Genomic DNA, 15572 nt, shown 5'->3' on the forward strand with positions numbered 1-15572 from the left:
GACCATAAACGTCACCTGAAGCTCTTCTGTGTCTCTGCAGCAGATACACGGTTCTTTGTTCCATTAACAGTTCTTGACATCCATACATGGCCTTTACATGGCCCCTCCTACCAAAACACAAGTTACTACAGCAACTACACCAAGAACATCCACAAGTTATGTTTTTTTTTAAGGATTTGTTATGAAGCTATAATTGCATCCCAGAATACCTCCAACACTCTCAGCGTGTGAAGGAGGCAATTTCCTGGACTTTGCCGCCCCGCTGATAAAACCACAATGCTGGTCAGTCGTGAGTCATCCTGCGGCTGCATACACTGACCAGCTGCTGTGTGAATTTGTCCTCACACAACAGTAAATCATCCTCTTCAGACACATTTACACAACTGGAAATGCTTGTTGAGTTTAGTGCGGCGAGTCGCGTGACCTGGCTTCTGTGAAAGCAGTCTGCAGTTCGGGCTTTGCGGTTCAAGGTGCTGTGAAGGACCAAAGCTAAAGAAAAGGTGCTTTCACTGACACCGAAATAAAACTGTCAATAGTTTTACAGTCAGCAGAGGAAGACTGAAGACGTGGACTGGAAAATAAATAAATTGTTGTTTTGACTCGGGCAACCTCAGAGAGAAGGGGGAAAAGTGTAAAGGCCCTTTGAGAGAAGCGAAGAAAGCAACACCTTAAAAAATAAATCAGTCAAGCCAGCATGGGTCCTCCCCCAGAAATGTCATTATTCAGCAACACAGTTGTTGACCAGCTGTGGGTTTTTGGTCCAACACAAGCTGCATGTCCTTGCCAGCTGCTCAGAAGTTCAAAAAGACATCAGACAGAATTAAAACCTCCCGTTCGGCTCCCAATCGATCATCTGTCCTCCATTTTAAAGGCATTTTTTTTCTTTTTTTAGGGCTGCCATTGCTCGCATCCTTGTTTCAGCCCACTTTTCAACCAGTCAGCATTAAGCTGCACATAGCGTAGTCCACACTGAGCTACAGGCTGCTGGGGTTTTGGACAACTGCACACAAGCATGGTAGGGTAAGTTTGAAAGTGCCCTGCGTAGGCAAATACGTATACAAACTGATATGTATGCTGAGCCACGAGTCACAACAAGAAGGCAGCTCACACGTAGATGTTGTACTGACTAAGCTTTTAGTTTAGTCCTGGGGTTAGTATCTTGCCCAAGGATATACGGCACGCAGACTCGAGCAGCCAGGGATCGAATCAACAACCTTCTGATTAGTAGGTGATCTGCCTCCTGGTGGCAGGTTAAAAATAAGATGTCAGACTTTCATTCGTGCATCTCTGGATGGATGTGAAGTGATGGATAAGGATAAGCTTTATTTGTCGGTTGCAGTTGCCTGCAACTGAGATGACAGACCTAGTCGACCATACATACAATATACAAACTTTACATTGGGGAGACAGGTCAGGCTAAGTAGCAAAAAAGGATAGACAATGAAATATGTGATACATATAACACAACAATTCAGGAGAAAAAAAGGATTTCTGCTCATAATGACTCAACAAGGAAGGAGGTCTGCTGAGGAGGAAATTTTAGTTTTACATTTTAAATTAAAATTTTATTTACATTTTCTTTTTTTTCCTTTTTTTTTGGGGGGGGGGGGGGAGTATTTTTTGGGTGAAATGGCTGGAAGAAAAAGATTTCTCTTGCAAGCTGAAGATCACTTTAATCACTTCTTAAATACTCCACTTCAGCAGCATTTTGCTCTCCTGAGACCTTTTACCCTTCAGAATAAGTTACGTGATACTGTTGACCCACTTCATCAGATGATTTTATGATCACGTCACAAATCAGATCAGCAGATTTTCTCTTGTTGTTTTTTAATTCCACTTTTCAGGACTCCTGCTGCCGGTGCTTCGGTGGCAGGCGGTTGAAAGAAAAATCAAATCCACAAACAAAGGGTGAAAGAAATACTTTCTTCCTCTTCAGCTTAGCTTTGATTTCTTTCCCTGCCAATCCTTGATCACACAAACCCATCCTCCTGGGCTGCAGGGGCTGCTCTCTGTTATCAGGAGGCTATGACATTTGATTACTGACTTCTGCATTTGCTGCTCCTTATTTTCAGCTCAGAGTCACGCGCTCACCAAGAAACACAGACCATCATCTTCTGTCTACACACAAAAACGAAAGCTTGTTTATTGATGGCGCCTCTATGTAAGGGCTGCACAGCATCTAATAAAGGATTCTTTGGAATCCAGAATTCCTCCTGGAATCAAACTGGAAAACTGCACCATGGTTAGTTTTCAAGCAGCTTTCTTAATATTTTCATAGATGAGCTTTTTCTCGTGCTGTAATTATCACTGCATCATTACTGGAGCCAAACCTCGTGACACAGTCCTCATTTGCCCCTCAGTGCTGAATCAGGCTGATGTTGTTACACGTTAATTAGTCCCATCATGGTTTAAGTACTGAGTTTAAGTTACAGGACCACCAAAGAGAGACTGCAAAAGCTTGCTAGGAATTCCTGGAGGGAGGAAACGGTGCCCTAGCACCCCATTCCCCCCCCAGTGTTCACTGTTTAGAAAGGGGCGGGGTAGTTTTTACCATTACATTCAGCATTAGATTCAATGGCTATGGGAGTTCATTGTTTCTGCTCACAGATGGATTTCCTCTGAGGTTCAGTTTCTTATATAAAACTTCATAAATGCATGAAATCCAGCTCCCTGTGTGCATTTGAAAACACAGCTAAACATCAAGTCTAATATTCTGTCATGGCTGTCCTGCTGAAGGTCAGCGATCTCTCCATTTTTTATGAGGGTCAGACCTGAAAAAAACTTTTTTTTTCCCACTCAGAGGATTTCTAGTTCCAACGTTATGGAATTTGCTTGTGTACATGACAAAAAATGAGGAGGCTGACCTGCCAGGTGAACACCTGTGAACTATTATGCATGCACACTCTGCATTTCCAGCTGACACATGGTATAGTTTCTCCAAAATCCACCACAGAACTTCACATTTATGTGCTAAAGGGGGGGGGGACCCTGAGAGCTCTGTAAACCAGTCAGATGTCAAAGACGTTCCTGCAGGAGTGCATGGACGTTTGGTAGGGTTGGATGTACACAGAGCTCTGTGGATGGCTGCTCGGTGAAGCCTTGACATTTCTTCAATCGTCCATGCTAAATGAAAGGTTGCCTGATAATGAGGACCTAAAACCAGCAAAGGTTTCTGCCTCTGAGTGTTGGCAACAGACAGGCTGAGGGAAAAAAAACAACTAGTTTTTAATGTGTTCTCACATACTGCGATGTTCAGAGCTTTACAGCCTCTGACCAGCTTTCTGTTGAAGAGTTTGGGCCCCCGGCACCGATCGCCTCATAGGTTTGAGGATTGAAGGGGGTACTTCTGTGCATCATCTTGACGGGAAACGATCTAGGCTCCAATAGCCACTCCAATCACCATGCTAATTATAAGATAAGATAAGATAAGATAACCTTTATTAGTCCCACACGTGGGAAATTTGTTGCATTAGGCTTGTTATCCTCTTCAAGGACCTTCAGGCGAGTTAGGAGCCATTATGAGCTCGTTAGTGGCCTTTAGGCTCGTTAGGGGCTCATTAGAGGCCATCAGGGTCAGACACACAGCTGGATCGCTACTCGCAGCTGTGCGATCAGGAAATGAGTTTCCAGTTAACATGCTGATATCATGGTGTTTCAGAGGGACGACGACCGCGTCTGCTGGTAAATAAACGGGAACAGGAGCCCCTGCAGGGCTTCTGATTACAGAGGCTTCCTTTCACGTCATCGAAGGAAATTATTCATTCATTTAGTCCAAGTCACCTTCAGTTGTTTCAACAGTTTTTTAAAGAGAATATCCAAAACAGAGCGATCTGTGGTCAGTGAGATGATCACCACATTCTCCAAACCTAAACTAAACCATTTTTGTACCCACGCGTTTTAGGAAATTATTAATCACATCAGAAAACACCCATACTGCATGACAACCATTTCTAGGACCTAAAATATTCATAGATTTCATATAAAATCTGCCGTCTGCTTCATTCTGTCCCTATAGGCAAATTCTACACAAATGGACCTCATAGAGCTTATTATTGGACAGATGGATGGATGGATGGATGGATGGATGGATGGATGGATGGATGGATGGATGGATGGATGGATGGATTATTATTATTGGACCACATTATTTATGCCATTACTTTTAGATTTAAAGTGCAGTAACTGGAGTCTGTGTATAGCCAAATTATAGATTTTACTTATTTTATCACCATTATTGCTTCTATATTTAGGTTGAATTAAAAAAAACGTGATAAGTTCGTTAAGTAGTTAAGCAGTCCCTCTAAAGTGTACAATGCTGGTGTGATAGATGGTACAAACCCATAAACCATAGTAGGATGAAGGTACAATCAGGTAGTTGCATCTTTGGGTCTGCTGAGGTCATCATCAAACAACGAGTGGATGTCCACGTGCCTATCAGTTTTTTGCAGCTACACAGACTTGTCCAGAGAGCAGCTCTGCTCCTCAGGTGAACTGTCTGCATCTACAACAGAGTATAATCACCATTCAGTGCCTCAGTCACGAAGGCCTACAGAAAGTCTGGCAGTTATAGCAATCTGTTAGGGATGGCAGCAGTCACAGGGAGGCTTCCAGTGTAGCAGTGCATGCCTCTTTGCAACCAGTTTCATACAACGACTGCAGGATAGTCAGGCAAACACGCGTCTTTCCATTACAGTCGATGGTTGGAGACAGATAGGTCTCCTTGCCTGTGTGACTGAGGCCTGTGATACTCAATGAACAGTGCAACAAGATCTCAGTCTTCCTTGACTCGTGCATATTTGGCCTCCTGCACGCTTCTGTAGACATCTGTAGATATCCTGCAGATATCGGGAACAGCTGTGTGGATAGCTTCAGGTACCTTTGGGAAAGCATGAGCACAGCTTCAGAAACATTTACCAAAGTTTACACAGAAAAAAACAGAGGCTGAAGCAAGGTGTTGGAAATCCTTTTCTTTCCTTTTGATTATTAATGTTGGATGGATCCACAAAACATGCAAACACCAAAGTCAACAGATAAACAGAGAGTGAAGACAGACCTCCTCCGACAGCCTGATGCTGTATTAATGTACATCTGCTCCTGTTTCCTTTCTTCTTCTGAGTTTGCATGCAAAGGTCAAATGGATTTAAAGAGGATTCCAGCTGCATTACCATTCTGCAGACTTGATCTGGTCCCATGCATTTCACATAAAGTACTGACCTTTACCTTGACTGTACAAGACAAGCACACACAGACACGCATGTACTCGAGATCCGTGACCTTCAATCAGAGCAGAAGTATTTCTGTTTGTGCTTCAGTTTCTGCTGTTGGCTCGGGTCTTTAAAAGCATCACATATGCACACACAGCGTGATCAGACCAAATGCATAGCAGTTAAAACACAGGTTGCTGAAACTGCAAGTCAAGCTCATGATGCTGATGAAGAGCACAGAAATATTTTCCTAGATTTCCCTGAGAGACTAGTTTACCATTAAAGCTTTTTAAATGACTTGTGATGCACCTCATTTCAGTGGGACTGGAATGATGGATGCATCACAGGGTGAACCAGAAGACTATGGCTCACCTCATGCAGTTTGTTTTCTTCCTTCCATGTTTCTCTTTTCATCTATTGGTTATGTTTGGGAGAACATGGTGATTTGATTTAAATTATTTAACACCACCCTGCATGTTTAAGTGTCAGACCAATTGCATTATATGCATAAACCTAAGATCCTGAAAACACCCCTGCAAAGATCAGTCATGCTTGGTTAAAGAGGCACTAACTGTCTGTGAATGAGGGCCTGAACGTGCTTACTGTCGACCTCGATGCTGCTTTTGTGTATCTAAATCTATCATTAGTTAAGTGGCAGTAAATCAGCCGAGGCTGATAGAAAAAGTTCTAACGGTGATGCTAGAGCAAAAGCAAGTCACAGTTCTGCAGAACTGTGACACCGCCTCACGGCTTCGAATGAAACTTTTTAATGTCTCAGAGTAAATTTTGGACACTAAAAGCAAAGAAAGTGGTGAAAAATAAAAGTGCTGTGCAGATTATTAGGATGCTGATGTAAAACTAACCATCTGTTCTGAGCTCACAGTGAATAATTAAAACCAGAATAAGTTGTAAGTAGCAGCATATTTGAGCTGAAAGTTGACTTCATTCATCTGTTCAAGTGGCAATTTATGATCCCAGTTTGGACCGACGGCCACTTCTAAAGCAAACGCTGGTGTTTCCCTCTGTTCACTTTCACTTTCTCTCTGACTCACTCAGCGCTCAGCGCTGCCTTCATCTCATCAAGTGAAATGTAAGCTGGATTAAAAAGAATCCACTTTTTCACATACAGATGGCCTCGTGTGCACGGCTCGCAGAGTGTGACGTATGACACAGCATCAATTCATACATTTCCCACACTTTCCATTAACATTTAACCACCAAGCACATGATCGATTCATAACCTGTTTAACATACCTCAAAACCAAATGAAGATCCAGCAGGTGCGATGCCCGGACTCAAACCTGTCACCCGCACAGAGTGAGATTTTAGACAGAGGTGTGGGTCATAAAACAATTATTTCATAAGAGCCCCTGCAGTGTCACAGTATATGTAGCAGGTTATCACATTAGTGAGAGCACTCTGTCACTCCCAGCTCATCATTTTTTACTGTGTCACATCCAATCAAAAACGACCAAACAACAGGTTTTTGGCGGCTAAAACTAAAGTGAGGTCCAACGGTGAGAGTCTACAGCCGTCTGTGAGACAAGGTGGAGGCCCTGTCATGGTTTCAGCTGCATGTCAGTCAGTGGTGTTGGAGCTCTTTGATAAACTGATGAATCATGAACACATGAAAAGTACCATCAGATTTGAATCCACTATGCAGTAACATGTGAAAAGCATCTGATTGGTTGTGTTTCCATGTTTCAATAATTGCTGCGCCTGTTTCTGTTTTTCTTGCAAAATATAAAGAAATCATGGTGGTTCAAGACTTTTGCACAGTACTGTACCCCCCAAAAATGGACTTGAAAGGTCTGTAAAATGAGCACCTTGGCGAGATGCAGTGTGATTAAAAAGGTGATAGGTGTGAATGAGAATTGATAAACTCTCACAGGTCCCAAATGAAACAACAAGTACGAGTTTGTCCACTAGACGAACTCTGATCAGCAGAGTGATGACCACTGCAAGACTGATGAACGTCATTCAATATCAAAAGCCTTTTATCAGTCTGCCAGTTCTCAGACAACTGGAAATGTGGGTTTACTGGATTTTAGAGGAGTTCACGTGCCAAGCTCTACAGAGCAAGATCCTGCTTGTTGTATCGATCTAAGACTACATTTTAACTTTATTCGCACTTATCTGAAAATCCAAGCTTCTCTCATACCTGCCTGCGGTCCAGCTCATACACTTTATTGGATGTTACGCTGCTTTATGTGGTTTATAAATGTCGTGGGCAAATTGAATTTCACTTCAGAAGCCCATTAGTCCCTGTTGCGCCCGCAGGGAGATGTGGCTGTCAGCTTTGGTTTACGTCCCCAAACGCATCGTGGTTCTGGCGTTTTCTTGTTTGTTTCCAGACGGAGCTGACCTTGGATTCAAAGCACAGATAACTCTCTGCTTTATCTCATCACGGCGGGTTGAAGTTAGTCAGAGGGCAGAAGATTTCACAGAGAATTAGGCCGTTAGGAGATAATTAAAGGAGTGTTTCATGCATCATCAGATTGGTTTCTCTGCGTTGTTCAGGCTCGGAGTGATCGCTGGGCAGGAGTAATGAGATGACGAGCGGAAAGGAAATAACATGTTTCACGGTGAAAGGAAGCAGTGTTGGAGCCTGCATACACACACACACACACATGCACACACACACATATACGTCGCTGAGAGCATAAATTAAAAAGTTGTTCTCCTCTGAAGCGCAGGGACAGCAGCCGCATAGCTCCACCCGTCAGAGGACAGCCACGACAGGATTTACAGGGAGAGGAGGTGGTGTAGTAGCTACTGCTGAAGTATTTATCGATGAAAATGGAAATGCTTTTGAGAACTTCAGAAGGCCAGCTCTGTTTGCTCAGCTGTTTGCATTTGTCTAATATCTCATCACACTGCAGCGCTGCTGACAGCCGGGCTTTAAAGCAACTCATCATGACACACATTAAAGCTGCCATCCCTGCAAACCTCGATCTATAGTTTGCATACAGGGCAAACAGGTCGACAGAGGATGCCATAATAACAGCTCTTCACTCAACCCTCACACATCTAGACAGTAGTAACACCTATGTGAGAATGCTATTTGTGGATTTCAGCTCTGCCTTCAATACAGTTCAATCCCACAAACTGGTTAATAAACTAAGCAACTTAGGACTCAGCAGCTCACTGTGCAGCTGGACTTGGACTTACTGAGCAACAGACCCCAGGACGTCAGAATGGGAGCGCACACCTCCTCCACCCTCACTCTGCACGTAGGTGTCCCACAGGGGTGTGTCCTCAGTCCCCTCTTATACGCACTTTTCACCCATGAGTGTTTGACAACAACAATGAATCAGCCTACAGAGAGGAGGTTCAGCATCTGAAGCAATGGTGTGAAAACAACAACCTGCATCTGAATACAGCCAAGACCAAGGACTTCAGAAGAACAAAGCGATCTGAGCACTCTAGAAAACTTTAAGTTCCTCGGAGTCCACATCTCGGCCGACGTTACCTGGTCCACAAACATTTCCCACCAGGTAGGGACAGCACAACAAAGGCTGTACTTTCTCAGGAAACTGCGTCAGGCCCAGTTACCCCAGAGACTGCTAGTAAACTTCTACCACTCCACCATCGAGAGCCTTCTGACTTACTGTTGCACCACACTCTGGTTCAACTGCCCTACCTCCACCCTCAACTGCACTGCCAACACACATGGACATTACACTTTATTTATAAACTGTATTTCTATGTATACTTTAATGCAACCAACATCCCTACCTCTTTAAACTGTATTTATTATAGTTGCAACAGCACCCCCCTCCCCCCCGCCTCAATGTGCAATATCACCCCCCACACACACACTCGATGTGCAATATCACTGATCACACTGCACCTCACAGTGCACCTGCTCCTCGAATGGCATGTATGTGTGTGTGTAAGCGTGTATGTGGAAATATGTGTGTGTACGTATGTACGCATGCATATATGTATGTATGTGCGTGTATGTATGCATGGGCGTATCCGTATGTATTCAGGTGTATGTATAACTTGTACATATCTTTCTTGTGTAAATGTAAATTTGCCTGTGTTATTGTGTAAATACTTATGCGACTGTGTACTTCAGACACATGGAGAGATGCCAAACTGCCTTTCATTGTTTTTGTAACAATGACAATAAAGAGCTATTCTTCTTCTTCTTCTCTTAAAAGCAGTGCTCCTGCTTATGTGACAGCAGATTTTTACGTTTATTTTATGGAATCCAAGTAAACTGTAGCTCTCAGCAGATTTTCCAGTCTAGATCTCAAGAGCCTGTTTTCATTCCTGTGGCATGAGTTTGTCCAAACCTTCAGTACCTGATCACCATTCACTCCCGGCTCTTCCAGTGAGCCAAAGAGTGTTTGACCCCAAACCATAATCTGTTCCTGCAGCTGACCCAGTTTTCCCAACACAAAGCAAACACACTGTCATAATCCTGGGACTCTGACCCAGCGTTTTCAGTTTACATTTTGAGTTCTTAAGTTATTCCTTGAAATACGGTAAGTAATAGGATTAACATTTGGTTGCCTTAAGTCTAGTCTAGTTATCCTTCACTTAGGTCTTCTTCGTTAGTCTGTCATGTTTCTTTTCTTCCAGCTTGTGTTATCATGCCTACATCGTTCCATGCTGTTTTTTGAAAGTCTGTGTCCTGTGTCAGTGTAGTCAGCTTTGCTTCCTTTGTCTCGTTATGTCAGATTAGCCTCAGCTGTTTCCCCATGTGTTTCCACTTCCCCTGATCACCTCCTGTGTGTATTTAGTCTGTGTGTTTTCAGTCATTTCTTGTCAGATTGTCTGCTTCGTTTCCAGGTCATGAATTCATGTGAAGTCCTTATGGTTCAGTTTTCTCATATCAGGTTCTAGGTCCATGTTCTTGTTTTGGTTTTTTTTATTTAGCTCACCCAGTTTAGTTTATTGTTAGTCTTGCCTTTGCCTTTTGCTTTGTACCTTTGTCCAGCCTACAATAAACGGCTTGTTTTGAGTTCCCATTAGTTCCCATTAAGTTTGTTTCTATGCTTTGGTTTGTCTGCACCTGGGTCCACTATTCGCACTCCACACAATTTGCCTCTGCACACTGTGACAGCCAACTCCAACACACCTGAACCCTAGCCTCCACCTGCCCTACCTCCACCCATGTAACACAGCCTTTATACGCTTCATTACCTACACCTGTTCACCTGCTCATTAGTGCAAATATCTAATCAGCCAATAGGATGGCAGCAAATCAGTATATTCTGGCACATACAGGTGACCTGTTCAGACCCAGCAGCAGAAAGAGGAAAAAAGAGGAACTGAAGTCTAAGGTTGGATGAGAATGGCCAGACTGCTGCGAGCTGATAGGAAGGAAGAGGGAACTCAAAAACACTTGTTAAGACCAACGTATGCAGAAGGGCATCTGTGAATGCACAACATGTCAGACGTCAAAGCGGCAGAAGACCACACCAGGTGTCACTGCTGTCACCTAAGAGCAGGAAACTGAACAACACAAGACCGGAGTAATGTTGGTCTGATGAGCCTCCATTTCTGCTGTCGTGATCGGAAGGTGGGGTCAGGTGTAAACAGTGTGGATCCATTCTGCCTTGGATCGGTCGTTCCGGCTGATGGTGGTGTGATGGAGTCACTGAGACTTTTACAGCTGAGCATCATTTAAACACCACCGCCCGCCTGAGTGTTGTCAGTCACCACGCCCCTCCCTGTATGACCACAGTGATGGCTGCTTCCTGCAGGATAACACATCGTGTTGCAGATCATCTCAAACGGGTTTCCTGAACACGGAGATGAGTTCGCGGCACTCTGGTGTTCTCCACACTCACCGATCTCAGTCCAGCAGTAATGTTGCTGCTGCTCCTGATGGTCCTGATGCAAACCATTCCATGACTCCACCTGCAGGACGGATGAAGCTGGTGGGTTGTGTTGTTAACCTGTTAACTAAACCCACACTTACAGCTTGTGCTTGAACCCACAATACTTCCAAACATCTCAGCGTGAAGCCTGACATCTTACATGAAATCGCTCCACATGACAGACGCTGTGCGCTCTGGCTCTATGTCGTGTTGTTACCTGATTAAAATTTAATGCGGCACAATGCACTTAACCTTTGCTGGTTAAATTTTTATGAATGGCGAACATAAGAAATGTTCAACGTGGTGTAAATGTGCATTATGTCGAGTGGGAATATGTGTGGGAATAAACCCACACTCTGGCTGTTTCTGATGACCTCGATCTCATTTCCTTCTACGCTCTCTCTCACCTCATCTTTCCACCACATTCAGCTTTTTAACCAGACTTTTCTGATTCCTTCTTGTCAGCTGCTGCTCATCCCTGTCTCTCCTCCTTCTTATAAATCACACTAAACATGTACAACCCACACACACCTGTGCATAGACCTGAATAACAGGCTGGGCTCGGACCTTAAACGTGTCAGTGGTCATTCATATTTAATGTCCAGAATGAACCACTGTGAGGGGCAGAGCTGTTTCTGTGTGTGTGGATCCTCACTGCTGTAAGCTTCACTGTGATCTGAGCCAGCTCTGCCAGCAGCTGAAGACTGCCCAAACATCCCAGAGTCCTTATCGTATAGCAAACCATCAAGAATACACAAAAACGTATAGCCCAGCTGAGTCTGAAGGTACTGGCTGATTTAATAATAATAATGGATTGCATTTGTTAGCACTTTTCAAGACCCTGAAAGCACTTTACATTATAATTCCACCATTCATTCACACACTGGTGGAGGCAAGCTACAGTTGTGGCCACAGCTGCCCTGGGGCAGACTGACAGAAGCGAGGCTGCCATGTCGCACCATCGGCCCCTCTGGTCAACACCAGTAGGTGAAGCGTCTTACCCAAGGACACAACGACCAAGACAGACAGACAGAGATGAGGATCGAACCAGCAACCTTCCGATGACAAAATGAGCTTCCCAACCCCCTGAACCACGATTGCCCACGAAAGTCAAATATGTCAACCAAAAGATTTCCTTCACATTTGTTATGTGTGGTTATTTATGAGAAAATTTATTAATCCAGTTTAAGGTCAGTGTTTTGGTCGTTGTAATGTTGGACCCAAGAAACATAAGCCGGAGCGAATATTACGACAGCAGAACTTTTATTTAATACTGTGGTTTTGTACTGGGACACAGACACTCCCGCTCTGTCTCACTGCTGTCACGTCCGCTCTCCTCCTCCGACTGTCACTGCCAACATATAAATAGAGACAATCACTGACAGATCCCCAGCACACCTGTTCACCCCGCCCCTGCACCGCCCCGGGAGCTCACTGCGTCACCCCTCCTCTGCAGCTGGCCAGAGACCACACCCACGCCACAGTCGTGTCTCAAGCATTTTAGGAAACGCCAGCGTCATGGCTGAAGGATGTTTCAGCATCTCTTCTTTACTTTTTTACTGTCGCTTATCAGCAATTATCAATGTAGTGTCTGCAAACAGTTAATATCAGCCAATATCATCACTATTAATATATCAGTCACATCACGTTTTGCAGAGAGAAGGACCAAATGCAGACTCTCGGGCAGGCAAACAGGTTAACTTAAAGCAAGTCAGTAAATGAATTTTTAAAATATCCAAACAGTCAAACATAAAGTTCAAAAACTGTAAATTAACTGAAACCTTAAACTTGAAAATACATGAGGGCTGGAAACCAGGAGAACAGCCAGCGACTGTGTACACACAGAGGGCCAATCAGGGAAGTGGAGACTAGTGGAAAAACGAAACACAGCTGAACTGAATCACAGAAGACGAGCCGAAGCAAAACTAAAGTAAAACAGGAAGTGTGATAACTAAACAGGGAAAAATCAAGAATTAAACTCTAAGCATTAAACAAACTCGGATTCCTATAGGAAATTTAAACGACCCAACGAGAAGGCCCAAAAACTCAAAAACACTGGATGAACTGACAGCTAAGGCTCTCCCAGAAACGTCCACACTTCCTAAAAACAAGTCTGACTCAATTACAACAAACCCCACAGAGTCTGAGTCTGCTGGGTTAATTCCACAGAGGGAGTAAAGAAATGAAGGTGAAAAGAAATTAAAGGGGAAAGGAGCTCAGAGTGCAACAGTGGAGATGGAAACATGCAGAAAATGAATGAGTTCAAGAAAACACTGAATGATATGAAACTGATTCTGAGGCAGCCAAGTATTCATCTCATCATTATCTTGTAATAATATTAAATTAATATAAAGAAACATAAGTAACCACCAACATGTCCTCAGTCTGGTCCAGACTGCAGGTTTTAAACGCTGAAGCCGCATCAGTCATGAGCTGCCTGTAATGTCTGGAGAGAGACTTAACGTGGGTCGATGCCACATCTCCAACACGCCAAGGTCACGAGATGGAACTTGGAGAGAGAACCTGCTGCTCTGAGTCTGTGTCACATTCAGCTCTACAGTAAAACCACAATTACTGTGAGTTTTAAGGAGGAAGAGCACCGAATTATCAAAGATAACAAAACGTCTGGCCTTAAAAGTCAAACAGCAGTCACTGATTATTGATCCAGTCAGCCAAGCACACCCACCAAGCTTATCTGCAACACCTCAGAGTTTCTGAAAGTCTCAGTGAGAAACTCTGATGGTCTGATTTTAAACTGCTGACAGTGGTTTTCTGCACTTTGTCAAACAGTTTCATTCGCTGAGGGTGAAACTCATTAAAACTCATTAAAAGGTTAAGAGCGCCTCTTCCACGCCTCTCCGCTGCAGTCCTGCCAAGCTTTTTCTCATCCTCAGTTTCCTTCATTTCTCGGACATTATCTAACACTCATCAATGCTGTGCCACAAATCAGCTTAAAGCGGCTACATTCATGCACACAAGGCTCCAGAGGCTCATTGTCTGCAGTTCCAGATAAATGGCACATTCACATGCAGTCATTTTACAGCAGTTTAATCTAATGACGTCTGCTCCCACAGAACATCATCGTTGTACATCGCAGGATAATTAGATGACTCACTAATATTTTCCCACAATGAGAAAGTGTGCAATGCTTTTTCAGATTCATTCAGCTGCTGCACACTAATCAGGTTACATTGGAGAGCTGCACCTCATCCGTGCGATCACAGTCAGAGCACAGAGTCCTGCAGCAGCCGGCGGACCAATCCGCCCTAAAAGTGGAGATGACCGCGAGGCGATAGACGGCTGTCAGGGTTCTTACAGGGGTGTGAGGACATTGAAGCCAAAGTCTGAGAGAGCTCGCCTGCTTTAAATCAATCAGCACATCTGGCAGTTTTCATCTCCTGTGAATCACATTTAAAAAGTTCAGTGTGTGGTTTTTCTGCCAGCTTCAACCGTGAGTGTGATGGATTCAATCTGACTGTGCGACCTTACCTCTGAAATATCGACCAAGCATGAAACAGAACATGTTTAATAACGTGCTACACCTTCCGCTCAGCCTGCTGGCGTTATATGCTCCGTAAAACTATCAGCTGTAACAGGTGCTTTCATTTTAACCTCCTCATTTTTCATTTGACACTAAAAACTGCTTCAAATTTGAATCATTGAGTTTAACAGTTTCACGCAGTGCCGTGAAGGACCAGAGTGGCACTGCTGGTTTCACACTGTAGCTCTGTGATTTTGGCCCCCGTGATTCTCCTACCTGTCAGCGCTGAGCGCAGTGAGCGTGAACACCGACACCCCGACCGAGGTGAGCTGGATGACGGGGATGAGTTTGCACGCCGCCTCTCCGAACACCCACTCCTCGGAGAAGTAGCGGAAGGCGTCCACGGGCACGCAGGTGACCAGCAGCAGCAGGTCTCCCGCCGCCAGGCTGGAGATGAAGATGTTGGGCACGCTCCTCATGGCGCTGTTCGTGATGAAGATCTTCACCAGCGTGATGTTGCCCAGCAGACCCACGACGATGATCAGAATATACACGGAGGTCATCACGCAGCGCACCACGAAGTGTACGGTCTCCGCGCCGTCCGCGGACGACCACGGGCCGGGTACCTCCGTGGAGTTGGGGCTCAGAGCCTCCGCGGGAAGGTTCGAGAGGAACTCGTCATCCATGAGTGCGCACGGAGGAGCACTCCACGCCAGGGTCGACAGCTTTTGCGCAAAGGGAAGCTCGCGCGTAAAGCCGCAGAGACAGCAGGGGTGTGTGTGTGACGGTGTTGGGGTGTGTGGGCGTAGGGGGGTCCACACCGGCACCAACGACCAGAGAGACGGAAAAGTTTTCCAATAGCTGCTCCTCCGAGAAGCTTCTGAAGGCAGAGAGGAAGCTGACGCGCGTAAAGAGGGGGGAGGCACCGCTGTCTCTCCCCCCCCCCCCCCCTCTCTCACACCCGCAGTCGGGGGGCGAAAGTTTGAGGTGAGACCCGGGCTCATGTTTTAATCTTCCATTATCATTTTAGCGGGTTTTTTACGTTTGAAA

The 15572-nt window shown here is 44.7% G+C and overlaps 1 protein-coding gene across 1 annotated transcript in view; it reads right to left on the bottom strand.

The window, feature by feature from the left end:
• The window catches only part of nmbr (neuromedin B receptor), an 80835-nt gene extending 65463 nt beyond the window's left edge, over positions 1 to 15372 (bottom strand). Inside the window, exon 1 of the mRNA XM_085432692.1 lies at positions 14799 to 15372. Coding sequence (XP_085288818.1) covers positions 14799 to 15208 — 410 coding nt within the window. The 5' untranslated portion in view covers positions 15209 to 15372. The remainder of the gene's footprint in view (positions 1 to 14798) is intronic.
• Between the last annotated feature and the right edge of the window lie 200 nt (positions 15373 to 15572).

This window comes from Copadichromis virginalis, linkage group LG15 (assembly GCF_057382275.1).
Source record: "Copadichromis virginalis isolate Kocher_CV1m ecotype Utaka linkage group LG15, C_Virginalis_male_GT1.1, whole genome shotgun sequence".
Classification (NCBI taxonomy): domain Eukaryota; kingdom Metazoa; phylum Chordata; class Actinopteri; order Cichliformes; family Cichlidae; genus Copadichromis; species Copadichromis virginalis.